Consider the following 14,779-nt stretch of genomic DNA (forward strand, 5'->3'; position numbering starts at 1 on the left):
CCTCGAATACACAAAACACGCAGTTACTGACATAAGAACCAGCTCTGGCGACTACAAGGAGACACACAATATCCTGGTAACATGACCTTGCACGCCACACGGACCCCCCGATAGCCACAAGACTACCGCCAAACGCCGATAACAGCACACACGAAAACAGCTCAGGGGTACGACCAAACACAAACCCGTAGGAAGGATCCCAGACACAAGCCACCCAACTTCTTAAGTAACATACGGACTAAAAGCCTGCATACACATAAAGTGCCTACAGCACGAATCCCTCCTGTAGAGTCCAGGTCTGAAACCGGCCTGATACAAACGTGGGAAGAGAATTCACCTCTATAGGCTTTCTATTTATTTGTTTCTTTCTTTAACACGGTTAGTCTGTAAAGACAGGCCAATAAGTACACATCTTAAAGCGGCACTGTCATGCCGAATCCCGTTTTTTTTTTTAACCCCCCTCCTGCCTCCACTACATTCAATCGACCCCCTAGTCACCCCCAAATGCACCTAAGCCCCCCACATTACCTATTTTTTATTCTTTATTTTCTGCCCCGATCTATATTCAGGGCGCCACCATCTTTGTGTGGGTAGGTGAAGTCCCTGTGGGACACGTCATCTGCCCACACTACACAGACTGTGAGATTCCCGCACATGCCCAGTGAAACACCTGGACATGCGAACGGGAATTTAATCTATTCATTCATTCATCAGACAGACGAATGAATGAATAGAAAAAAATCAAACGGACAAACAAACACTGAGTATGACCTCCATAATAGCATAAGGGAGATTCAAATCTCCCCAATGCCCCTACTCGCTATACCGCGAGTAGGGGCATGTCCACTAAACTGTAAAAAAAAAGGGTAATAAGGGGGGGGGGGGAGACGACCTACTGCCCCCCCGGCCCCCACCCCTGGGCGGCGGGTGGGGGACCTACCGTCCTCCCCCCCAGCCCCCACCCCTGGGTGGCGGCCATAATGGTAATAGGGGAGAGCCCCTACTGTCCTCCCCCCGCCCCCACCCCTGGGCGGCGGGTGGGGGCACTAAGTAAATTCCCCCTCCCCCCATCAAGGTGACTAGGGGTCCCCAAGCCCATAGCAATGTATATGTATAAAAACATGTCACTAGAAGGTCAACATGACATCAGGCAACCCTGTTAACAACCCGATAGGTTGGCATACGTATATAGCTATACTTCTGCCCCTCCCAACGTCTCAATGTATAATTACTCATCTACCGTAGTTGACAACTTGATATGAACCAGCACTGTTGGTCTCTCACTACTTTTTCTACCGATCTAAATGTGAATAATTGTTTACTGACGCCCTAAATGTAATACTGCATAACAATTCTTCCGATAATGTTATTTGTTACCTTGCTTTCTCACATATATGTAATATGTCAAATGAAAAATAAAGATTGTCTCAAAAAAAAAAAAAAAAGATGTCCGCCGCCACGTGTTCGGCTGCCGAAATGGCGGCCACTCAGGGGATACAGCAGTGAGTTCGTATAAACCAAGGGAATGAGAGAAACGATCAGGGAGGTCAATTGCATGATTAATGTACATCAGGGTGGTCAGTTTGTTCGGTACTTTGTTCGTATACCGAACAAAGTATGTCCATAGCTGGTGCAATGTCAATCTGTATAATCCAGGCATGTAAAACCTCAGCAGTGCCAACAAATAAAAATAAATGGGACAGACAAAAAGGGGTTCCGCTACAGTGTGCATGCGTGTGTCGGTGTGTGTGTGTTTAGGTGACCGGTCCCCCTCCAATCACATGAGTTTTTACTCACCTTCCCCTCCCCTCCATTGTGCTGGTCTCGCCGCAGCTGGCCCTGCCTCCATGACTAATATCATCAATCTTGATGATCTCAGCCAATCCAATGCGTTCCCATAGGAAATCATTGGAAGGCTATAGTGCATGTGTGGCAAAACAACATGCTGTGCCAATCAGCATCTCCTCATAGAGATGAATTGAATGAATGCATCGCCATGGGGAATGTAACGGATCACCTGGCACCCCGACTGGGTACCTCCGTTGATGGATGCTCCTAGCGCTTCTTGAGAATTCCAAGCACTCGAGCGGACACCACAACCACCGCAGGCCGAACCTCTCTTCCTTCAGAACGAAGCAGGAACGAGCTCTTAAAAGTGCTTAGGAGTGATTATAGCAAGGGAATATGCAGAGCATAGCAATGCCTTGTAGCAGATTCCCCCAATAAGAGACAGGGGGGAAATAGGACTGTCTAAAACTTTATTTTACTTGGGACTAGCCCATATGGTCATTACATTAACATTGCTGTGAAAACTCAATAAAATTACAAACAGTTAAATCATAGCAGGCAACATACAGTGACTTACTATAACATAATTACATATTTATAAATGGGTGGGGAAGAGTATAATTAACACAAAATGTCTCTCCTGCATGCAGAATTAGCGATATGCAAATCTACCCGAATATGCAAATTACCAGTCTTGCTATTCAGGTAGTGCATATTACTGTTGCTACCAACAGAGGGCACTACACAAGCTCCATAGCCAAATCCACCTAGTAGTTGGTAGCAAACCTCAGCAGTACAGGAGAGCAATACATCCCAGGGGCCATAGTCACATGGCAGGAGGCTGGCAATCAGTCTTCTCCAATGCCCAGTGGCGAGGTTAATTCCACCACAGAGAACATTCAGCGCCTCCATGCAGAACGCGGAGACGCTAAATGTAGGTGCTGTGTACTGTGTCGCACTGACCCAGGATGCACTCTAGAGGCAGTCTGAGTGACTTTCACTAGAAGTGTTACTAGGCTGGGTTTACGTTGAAAAGTGTGACAGGACAGGTTATAGACACAAGAACAACTACATTGAGCTGTAGTGGTTCTGGTGACTATAGTGTCCCTTTAAGAATTTTATTTTTGACATTGAAAAACCTGTCTCCTAATCACTCTGGCTACCAGAGACAGGCTATTACCGGCCTTCCTAATCAATGCGGCTACAAGAGACAGGCTATTACCGGCTGTGACAGACAACCCTGTCCCTGGATTATTAAAGTTTTTCTCCCATTCGTCTGTATGTTCGGTTCACTGTGTCGCCTAAAAGTCTATGCTTATTTTATTCGAATACCGAACAAAACCCCCAAACTACCAGAACACCCTTACGCTGCGTGTGCTGCTTGTTAACCTCTATAACCCCTGTCAACACCACCTTAACAATTGTAACCGCAAAGTTGTAAGCGGTTGGCTGGGTGGTCGCCGTTCGTATGTACGAACACGTGGTGGTGGCGACCATCTTGAGCCGTGAACGCAGGCAGCGGTGTTTGGTCGCCGAGTGCGTGAAACTAAAAATAGGACACTCGACCACCCGAACACTGCTGAACTTCCATCTCCACCTGCGTTCGGTTATATCCACACAAACGGAACACCATTCGATAGGAACTTACTCCCGAACAAGGGACACATAACCTATGAACGGATATCTACATTCAGTATTTTGTGTGATTTCGTAGCCTGAAAGAGACCGACCACTCATTCATGGAACTATTCTGGGCAGGAGCCTCGTGCAGTCGGCAAGAACTTTACCCCGGTGGCGTTTTGGCTGCGTTCGTGGGATCTGATTGCTTTTTGGATATGTTGGGCGCTCAGTTTTAGGCTATTCGGGGGATATAGGCCTTTTGGTGTGCCTGATTGTGTTGTGTGTATTTTGAGGTGTAATAATTGTACATGTTCTGTACCTGAGAGATAATTTAATTTAGATGTTTGTTTTCAAGCAGTTCTTTCTCAGGTACAGAGAAAACCATGGGGGTGATTACCCTGTAATGCTGAGTTGGAAACCCCTTGCAGGGGCTTTTGCATAAAAGGCTGTTTGTGGCCTCCAATAAACTAGTTCACCCCCAGATTTATGTCTCAACTAATGTCTGTGGGGCAAAGCTATACCTGCAATATCACTACTTAACCTGTGTTGGATTATCACTCTTGGGAAATTCTGTTTGGGATTACTACAGCCTCACTCACACTAGGGGGAAAAGAACATCTCTGAAACCCTTGTTCCTATCTTGGTGGCCACCACACCGGTCTTCCTAATTACTGCGACTACAAGAGACAGGCTATTACCAGCCTTCCTAATAATTGCGACTACCAGAGACAAGCTATTTCCGGCCTTCCTAATCATTGCGAATACCAGAGGCAAGCTATTTCCGGCCTTCCTAAATCACTGCAGCTACCAGAGACAGGCTATAACCAGCCTTCCTAATAACTGCGGCTACCAGAGACAGGCTATTACCGGTCATTCTAATCACTGCGTCTACCAGAGACAGGCTATAACCAGCCTTCCTAATAACTGCGGCTACCAGAGACAGGCTATAACCGGCCTTCCTAATCACTGCGTCTACCAGAGACAGGCTATAACCAGCCTTCCTAATAACTGCGGCTACCAGAGACAGGCTATTACCGGTCATCCTAATCACTGCGACTACCAGAGACAGGCTATTAAAGTCTTCCTAAACCCTGTGGCGACTAGAGGAGGAATCGCTGACGGGCCTCAAGGGAACAAGGATAGGTTTAAACCATTTTAACCCATATTATAACCTGGCATGCAGCGAGTCCAGCCTCCATAATGACTTCTTTACAAGGGCAAAAGCTCAATGTGGCGGCCACCCCATGAGAGCAGGGGTTTCCGCCACCAGAGATGTCCTTTCCTACTAGTGTGAGTAGTGCTGAAATGTTCCCAAGCAGAAATCCAAGCTATAAATAAGCAGGTATAGCGGTTCCCTACAAGCACGAGACGAGGCTCTGTGTTGAGGGTTAAGCTGAACTGAGTTTAACCCCTTAAGGACACATGACATGTGTGACATGTCATGATTCCTTTTTATTCCAGAAGTTTGGTCCTTAAGGGGTTAATGGGAGCCACAGTTGGCTTTATATACAAGTCCCCATGCAAGGGGTGTCTCCTTACACATTCCAGGGGCATTCCCCACTGGACCAGAGAGTAGACTGCAGAAAAGTATATACATAATTACATTATCTCTCAGGCCCAGGACATAGATTACTCAAACACCCCAAAACACATCATTAACAGTATGGTACCCCCTATAATACGATATCCCTGAATAGCTTGGATCTGAGCGCCCAACATATCCGAAATGCGCTCAGATCCCACAAATATAGTCAAAATGCCACCGAGGTATAGTTTTGACTGACCGCACAAAAGAGTTCCACGGAGTCAGTCTGTTCAGTCGGTCTCTTTCGAGGATACCAAACTATACGAAATACAAAACAGATATGTTCGTCTGAAAGTCAGTCATGTGCCCCTCGTTTGGGAGTTTACTTCTACCGAACGTCGCTCTCTGGAATCCAATAAAACCAAACATGTGTGGGGATGGAAGTCCCAGCGGTGTTCGCGCCGTCAAGTGGCGATTTTAGTTCCATACACTCGACGACCAAACACCACTGACCCCGTTCGTGAAGTAAAGATGGCAGCCATCTCATGTTCGACCATACGAGCGTCGGCCACGCAGCCAACCACTTAGAACATTGGGGATTGTGGTTTTTAAAAGTGTCAAAGAGGTGAGTCAGGTCAATGAGTGGCACACGACTGTTCTGGGTTGGCTATCCATTCGGTAGATAGTTCGGTATACAAACCAAGTTGTTCAGTCTGTATGGGGATGGTTCATATACGGATTATATAATGGATTATTGCTTTTGTTTATGAACCAAATAAACAAAAGCAATAATCCATGGACAGTGGATCTGTCACACTCAATAAAAGAACTGAAAAATGAATGATTTAGAAATATAACCCTATGTAGTCCGATTGCTCTAAAATTCACAAGCTTTTACTGCCTCACAGGTTGCTGGCAGCCCAGACTAACCACAGGATGGATGTTTATTTAATTAATGGGGAGAATACAGTACGCTCACTGCAGCTCCCCTCATCTCCTATAAAAAACACACACACAGAGCAGCAAGCTCACTGCAACTCCCCACACCTCCTATAACACACACACTACACCTCCTAAAACCCATACACTACCTGAGCAGCACACTCCCTGCAGATCCCCACACCTCCTATAACCCACACTACCTGAGCAGCAGACTCACTGCAGCTCCCCACACCTCCTATAACCCACACTACCGAGCAGCACTCAGTGCAGATCTCCACACCTCCTATAACCTAGTCTTGCATCTTTTAAGAAGTGCCTTAAAACCCATCTCTTTAGGAAAGCTTATGGCCTCCAAGACTAACCAATACCTCACATACCTGTCTCTTGCCCTCTCCTAAAGGGCAGTCCACCTTATTTGATTGCAAATTCCTGTCCTAATGTGTTTTACACCCCACCTCCTATAGAATGTAAGCTCGATCGAGCAGGGTCCTCTTCAACCTATTGTTCCTGTAAGTTTATTTATAATTGTCATATTTATAGTTAAATCCCCTCTCATAATATTGTAAAGCGCTACGGAATCTGTTGGCGCTATATAAATTGCAATAATAATAACCAACACTACCTGAGCAGCACACTCACTGCAGCTCTCCACACCTCCTATTACACACACTACCTGAGCAGCAAGCTCACTGCAACTCCCCATACCTCCTATAACACACACTACACCTCCTAAAACCCATACACTACCTGAGCAGCACACTCACTGCAGCTCTCCACACCTCCTATAACCCACACTACCACACTACCTGAGCAGCTCACTGAAGCTCTCCACACCTCCTATAACCCACATTACCTGAGCAGCACTCACTGCGGCTCCCCACACCTCCTATAACCCACACTACCTGAGCAGCACACTCACTGAACCTCTCCACACCTCCTATAACCCACATTACCTGAGCAGCACTCACTGCAGCTCCCCCACATCTACTATAACTCACAATACCCGAGCAGCACACTAACTCCAGCTCCCCACACCTCCTATAACCCACACTACCTGAGCAGCACACTCACCCCAGCCTCCTAAACCTCTTCTAATCCACACCACCAGAGCAGCACACATGAGACATGAGGCGGGAAGCCATGAGGTGGTTAAGAGCGTTAAAGGACAGGTTTTTGCTGATCTACATTGCTGTTGCACTGGAATATGTTTGGCAGCCTGGACTCGTCTAGTAATATTAAAAAGATTAAATGTTTCTAAGACCTCACCTCCTTCCAGTTCTTCAGACTCATCGTCGTCATCCTCAGGAGGTGGCTGACAAGACAGGACTGTAATCTGGGTACACTTTCCATAAAGATCTACGACAGCCCACACAAGAGGTGGTATCCCACATGCTGCAGTACCACAGTCTCTGCCATTTACCCATAGATGGAGTTCCCCTGAAACAGTACGCTGAACCCCTACACGGTCTCCCTCTCCCAACTGGTCCAGGTCTTGACCATAATCTTCAAGAATGGACCGACCATCTTCCAGCACCGAGCATCCAGAAACAATCCAAGATCCACCCTTCAAACCTGTGGCACTGCTTGGAAAATCCAAGAGAGACGGGTCCTGGGTCGTCAAACCTATCTCCATAGAACCACTCCATGAGTTCATCTAGAGAAACAGACATTATTTAAATACATCTTGCGCTAGAGAGCAGCCACGATATTGGTAGTATGCAATATAATATAATACAGTCCCCCTGGCAATATATAATAAGACCCCCCGGTACCACACCTTGCAGTCAAGCCGTACAGTATTGACCTCCCCAGTATTGACCATAATAATAATAATTCCCACCTTCCTGTCCAACAGCATGAAATAGAGCTCCCGGGGCAGTATTATAATACAGTATAATATAATAATATATCCCACCCTCCTGTTCAGCCAGACGGTGTAAAGCTCCCCGATGTAATATAATATATAATAATGATAAAATAATAATAATAATCCCCACTTGCGGTCCAGCCGGATGGTGTAAAGCTCCCGGGGGCATTATATAATACAGTATATAATATAATAAGACCCATCGGTCCCCCCACCTTATATACAGTATATAATATTATAATAATAATATCATATATAAATAATATAATACCTTCCTATCCAGCCGGACGGTGTAGAGCTCCCCGGGGCAGTATATAATATAATAAGACCCATCGGTCCCCATACCTTATATACACAGTATATACATTTTATATAATAATAATATAATAATAATAATAATATAATAATAATAGAATACCTTCCTATCCAGGCGGACGATGTAAAGCTCCCCGGGGCAGTATAAAATACGGTATATAATAATAATTATAATATAATAATAATATAATACCTTCCTATCCAGGCGGACGGTGTTAAGCTCCCCGGGGCAGTATATAATAATACAGTATATAATAATAATAATAATATTTCCCACCTTCCTGTCCAGGCGGACGGTGTAGAGCTCCCCGGGGCAGTATATAATAATACAGTATATTATAATAATTGATTACCTTCCTATCCAGGCGGACGGTGTAGAGCTCCCCGGGGCAGTATATATTATTATTATTAAATTGATTGATTACCTTCCAATCGAGGCGGATGGTATAAAGCTCCCCGGGGCAGTATTTAATATTATTATTATTATTATTATAATAGTGAGTGATTACCTTCCTATCGAGGCGGACGGTGTAGAGCTCCCCGGGGCAGTATATATTATTATTATTAATTGATTGATTACCTTCCTATCCAGGCGGACGGTGTAGAGCTCCCACGGGCAGTATATAATAATAATAATAATAATAATAATAATAATATTTCCCACCTTCCTGTCCAGGCGGACGGTGTAGAGCTCCCCGGGGCAGTATATAATAATACAGTATATTATAATAATATAATAATTGATTACCTTCCTATCCAGGCGGACGGTGTAAAGCTCCCCGGGGCAGTATATATTATTATTATAGTGAGCGATTACCTTCCTATCGAGGCGGACGGTATAAAGCTCCCAGGCGCAGTATATAATAATATTATTATTATTATTAATTGATTAATTGCCTTCCTATCGAGGCGGAAACTGTAGAGCTCCCCGGGGCAGTATATATTATTATTATTATAGTGAGTGATTACCTTCCTATCGAGGCGGACGGTGTAGAGCTCCCCGGGGCAGTATATATTATTATTATAGTGAGTGATTACCTTCCTATCGAGGCGGACGGTGTAGAGCTCCCCGGGGCAGTATATATTATTATTATTATTATAGTGAGTGATTACCTTCCTGTCGAGGCGGACGGTGTAGAGCTCCCCGGGGCAGTATATATTATTATTATTATTATTATTATAGTGAGTGATTACCTTCCTATCGAGGCGGACGGTGTAGAGCTCCCCGGGGCAGTATATATTATTATTATTATTATTATAGTGAGTGATTACCTTCCTATCGAGGCGGACGGTGTAGAGCTCCCCGGGGCAGTATATATTATATTATTATTATTATTATTAATTGATTGATTACCTTCCTGTCGAGGCGGACGGTGTAGAGCTCCCCGGGGCAGTATATATTATTATTATTATTATTTATTGATTACCTTCCTGTCGAGGCGGACGGTGTAGCGCTCCCCGGGGCAGTATATATTATTATTATTATTATTATTTATTGATTACCTTCCTATCGAGGCGGACGGTGTAGCGCTCCCCGGGGCAGTATATATTATTATTATTTATTGATTACCTTCCTATCGAGGCGGACGGTGTAGAGCTCCCCGGGGCAGTATATATTATTATTATTATTATTATTATTATTATTATTATTATTATTATTATTATTATTATAGTGAGTGATTACCTTCCTGTCGAGGCGGACGGAGTAGAGCTCCCCGGGGCAGTATATATTATTATTATTATTATTATTTATTGATTACCTTCCTATCGAGGCGGACGGTGTAGAGCTCCCCGGGGCAGTATATATTATATTATTATAGTGAGTGATTACTTTCCTGTCGAGGCGGACGGTGTAGAGCTCCCCGGGGCAGTATATATTATTATAGTGAGTGATTACCTTCCTGTCGAGGAGGACGGTGTAGAGCTCCCCGGGGCAGTATATTATATTATTATTATTTATTGATTACCTTCCTGTCGAGGCGGACGGTGTAGAGCTCCCCGGCGCAGTATATTATATTATTATTATTATTTATTGATTACCTTCCTGTCGAGGTGGACGGTGTAGAGCTCCCCGGGGCAGTATATTAAATTATTATTATTATTTATTGATTACCTTCCTGTCGAGACGGACGGTGTAGAGCTAACCGGGGCAGTATATATTATTATTATTATTATTATAGTGAGTGATTACCTTCCTATCGAGGCGGACGGTGTAGAGCTCCCCGGGGCAGTATATATTATTATTATTATTATTATAGTGAGTGATTACCTTCCTATCGAGGCGGACGGTGTAGAGCTCCCCGGGGCAGTATATATTATATTATTATTATTATTATTAATTGATTGATTACCTTCCTGTCGAGGCGGACGGTGTAGAGCTCCCCGGGGCAGTATATATTATTATTATTATTATTTATTGATTACCTTCCTGTCGAGGCGGACGGTGTAGCGCTCCCCGGGGCAGTATATATTATTATTATTATTATTATTTATTGATTACCTTCCTATCGAGGCGGACGGTGTAGCGCTCCCCGGGGCAGTATATATTATTATTATTTATTGATTACCTTCCTATCGAGGCGGACGGTGTAGAGCTCCCCGGGGCAGTATATATTATTATTATTATTATTATTATTATTATTATTATAGTGAGTGATTACCTTCCTGTCGAGGCGGACGGAGTAGAGCTCCCCGGGGCAGTATATATTATTATTATTATTATTATTTATTGATTACCTTCCTATCGAGGCGGACGGTGTAGAGCTCCCCGGGGCAGTATATATTATATTATTATAGTGAGTGATTACTTTCCTGTCGAGGCGGACGGTGTAGAGCTCCCCGGGGCAGTATATATTATTATAGTGAGTGATTACCTTCCTGTCGAGGAGGACGGTGTAGAGCTCCCCGGGGCAGTATATTATATTATTATTATTTATTGATTACCTTCCTGTCGAGGCGGACGGTGTAGAGCTCCCCGGCGCAGTATATTATATTATTATTATTATTTATTGATTACCTTCCTGTCGAGGTGGACGGTGTAGAGCTCCCCGGGGCAGTATATTAAATTATTATTATTATTTATTGATTACCTTCCTGTCGAGACGGACGGTGTAGAGCTAACCGGGGCAGTATATATTATTATTATTATTATTATAGTGAGTGATTACCTTCCTATCGAGGCGGACGGTGTAGAGCTCCCCGGGGCAGTATATATTATTATTATTATTATTATTATAGTGAGTGATTACCTTCCTATCGAGGCGGACGGTGTAGAGCTCCCCGGGGCAGTATATATTATTATTATTATTGTGAGTGATTACCTTCCTATCGAGGCGGACGGTGTAGAGCTCTCCGGGGCAGTATATATTATTATTATTATTATTATTATTATTATTGTGAGTGATTACCTTCCTATCGAGGCGGACGGTGTAGAGCTCCCCGGGGCAGTATATATTATTATTATTATTATTATTATTATAGTGAGTGATTACCTTCCTATCGAGGCGGACGGTGTAGAGCTCCCCGGGGCAGTATATATTATTATTATTATTGTGAGTGATTACCTTCCTATCGAGGCGGACGGTGTAGAGCTCTCCGGGGCAGTATATATTATTATTATTATAGTGAGTGATTACCTTCCTATCGAGGCGGACGGTGTAGAGCTCCCCGGGGCAGTATATATTATTATTATTATTATTATTATTATAGTGAGTGATTACCTTCCTATCGAGGCGGACGGTGTAGAGCTCTCCGGGGCAGTATATATTATATTATTATTATTATTATTATTATTATAGTGAGTGATTACCTTCCTATCGAGGCGGACGGTGTAGCGCTCCCCGGGGCAGTATATATTATTATTATTATTATTATTATAGTGAGTGATTACCTTCCTGTTGAGGCGGACGGTGTAGAGCTCCCCGGGGCAGTATATATTATTATTATTATAGTGAGTGATTACCTTCCTATCGAGGCGGACGGTGTAGAGCTCTCCGGGGCAGTATATATTATATTATTATTATTATTATTATAGTGAGTGATTACCTTCCTATCGAGGCGGACGGTGTAGAGCTCTCCGGGGCAGTATATATTATATTATTATTATTATAGTGAGTGATTACCTTCCTATCGAGGCGGACGGTGTAGCGCTCCCCGGGGCAGTATATATTATTATTATTATTATTATAGTGAGTGATTACCTTCCTGTCGAGGCGGACGGTGTAGAGCTCCCCGGGGCAGTATATATTATTATTATTATTATTGATTACCTTCCTATCGAGGCGGACGGTGTAGCGCTCCCCGGGGCAGTATATATTATATTACAATTATTATTATTATTATTGATTACCTTCCTATCGAGGCGGACGGTGTAGAGCTCCCCGGGGCAGTATATATTATTATTATTATTATTATAGTGAGTGATTACCTTCCTATCGAGGCGGACGGTGTAGAGCTCCCCGGGGCAGTATATATTATTATTATTATTATAGTGAGTGATTACCTTCCTGTCGAGGCGGACGGTGTAGAGCTCCCCGGGGCAGTATATATTATTATTATTATTATTATAGTGAGTGATTACCTTCCTATCGAGGCGGACGGTGTAGAGCTCCCCGGGGCAGTATATATTATTATTATTATTATTATAGTGAGTGATTACCTTCCTATCGAGGCGGACGGTGTAGAGCTCCCCGGGGGCAGTATATATTATTATTATTATTATTATTATTATAGTGAGTGATTACCTTCCTGTCGAGGCGGACGGTGTAGAGCTCCCCGGGGCAGTATATATTATTATTATTATAGTGAGTGATTACCTTCCTATCGAGGCGGACGGTGTAGAGCTCCCCGGGGCAGTATATATTATTATTATTATTATTATTATTATTATAGTGAGTGATTACCTTCCTATCGAGGCGGACGATGTAGAGCTCCCCGGGGCAGTATATATTATTATTATTATTATTATTATTATTATTATTATTATTATTATTATAGTGAGTGATTACCTTCCTGTCGAGGCGGACGGTGTAGATCTCCCCGGGGCAGTATATATTATATTATTATTATTATTATAGTGAGTGATTACCTTCCTGTCGAGGCGGACGGTGTAGAGCTCTCCGGGGCAGTATATATTATTATTATTATTATAGTGAGTGATTACCTTCCTGTCGAGGCGGACGGTTTAGAGCTCCCCGGGGCAGTATATATTATTATTATTATTATTATTATAATAGTGAGTGATTACCTTCCTATCGAGGCGGACGGTGTAGAGCTCCCCGGGGCAGTATATATTATTATTATTATTATTATTATAGCGAGTGATTACCTTCTAATCGAGGCGGACGGTGTAGAGCTCCCCGGGGCAGTATATATCATTATTATTATTATTATAATAGTGAGTGATTACCTTCCTATCGAGGCGGACGGTGTAGAGCTCCCCGGGGCAGTATATATTATTATTATTATTATTATAGTGAGTGATTACCTTCCTGTCGAGGCGGACGGTGTAAAGCTCCCCGGGGCAGTATATATTATTATTATTATTATAGTGAGTTATTACCTTCCTATCGAGGCGGACGGTGTAGAGCTCCCCGGGGCAGTATATATTATTATTATTATTATTATTATAGTGAGTGATTACCTTCCTGTCGAGGCGGACGGTGTAGAGCTCCCCGGGGCAGTATATATTATTATTATTATTATAGTGAGTGATTACCTTCTAATCGAGGCGGACGGTGTAGAGCTCCCCGGGGCAGTATATATCATTATTATTATTATTATAATAGTGAGTGATTACCTTCCTATCGAGGCGGACGGTGTAGAGCTCCCCGGGGCAGTATATATTATTATTATTATTATAGTGAGTGATTACCTTCCTGTCGAGGCGGACGGTGTAAAGCTCCCCGGGGCAGTATATATTATTATTATTATTATTATTATTATTATTATAGTGAGTGATTACCTTCCTATCGAGGCGGACAGTGTAGAGCTCCCCGGGGCAGTATATATTATTATTATTATTATTATAGTGAGTGATTACCTTCCTATCGAGGCGGACGGTGTAGAGCTCCCCTGGGCAGTATATATTATTATTATTATAGTGAGTGATTACCTTCCTATCGAGGCGGACGGTGTAGAGCTCCCCGGGGCAGTATATATTATTATTATTATTATTATTATTATTATTATTATAGTGAGTGATTACCTTCCTATCGAGGCGGACGGTGTAGAGCTCCCTGGGGCAGTATATATTATTATTATTATTATTATTATTTAGTGATTACCTTCCTGTCGAGGCGGACGATGTAAAGCTCCCCGGGGCAGTATATATTATTATTATTATTATTATTATTATTATAGTGAGTGATTACCTTCCTATCGAGGCGGACGGTGTAGAGCTCCCCGGGGCAGTATATATTATTATTATTATTATTATAGCGAGTGATTACCTTCTAATCGAGGCGGACGGTGTAGAGCTCCCCGGGGCAGTATATATTATTATTATTATTATTATTATTATAGTGAGTGATTACCTTCCTATCGAGGCGGACGGTGTAGAGCTCCCCGGGGCAGTATATATTATTATTATTATTATTATAGTGAGTGATTACCTTCCTATCGAGGCGGACGGTGTAGAGCTCCCCGGGGCAGTATATATTATTATTATTATTATTATTAAGTGAGTGATTACCTTCCTATCGAGGCGGACGGTGTAGAGCTCC

At 43.2% G+C, this 14,779-nt stretch overlaps 1 protein-coding gene across 4 annotated transcripts in view; it reads right to left on the reverse strand.

Moving 5' to 3' along the window:
* Window positions 1-14,779, reverse strand: part of NEURL4 (neuralized E3 ubiquitin protein ligase 4) — a 281,694-nt gene that overhangs the window by 196,232 nt on the left and 70,683 nt on the right. For all 4 annotated transcript variants that reach the window (XM_063449847.1, XM_063449846.1, XM_063449844.1 and 1 more), the window contains exon 2: window positions 7,142-7,529. In XM_063449847.1, coding sequence (XP_063305917.1) covers window positions 7,142-7,529 — 388 coding nt within the window. The remainder of the gene's footprint in view (window positions 1-7,141; window positions 7,530-14,779) is intronic.

This window comes from Pelobates fuscus, chromosome 3, assembly GCF_036172605.1.
Source record: "Pelobates fuscus isolate aPelFus1 chromosome 3, aPelFus1.pri, whole genome shotgun sequence".
NCBI classification, from domain to species: Eukaryota; Metazoa; Chordata; class Amphibia; order Anura; family Pelobatidae; genus Pelobates; species Pelobates fuscus.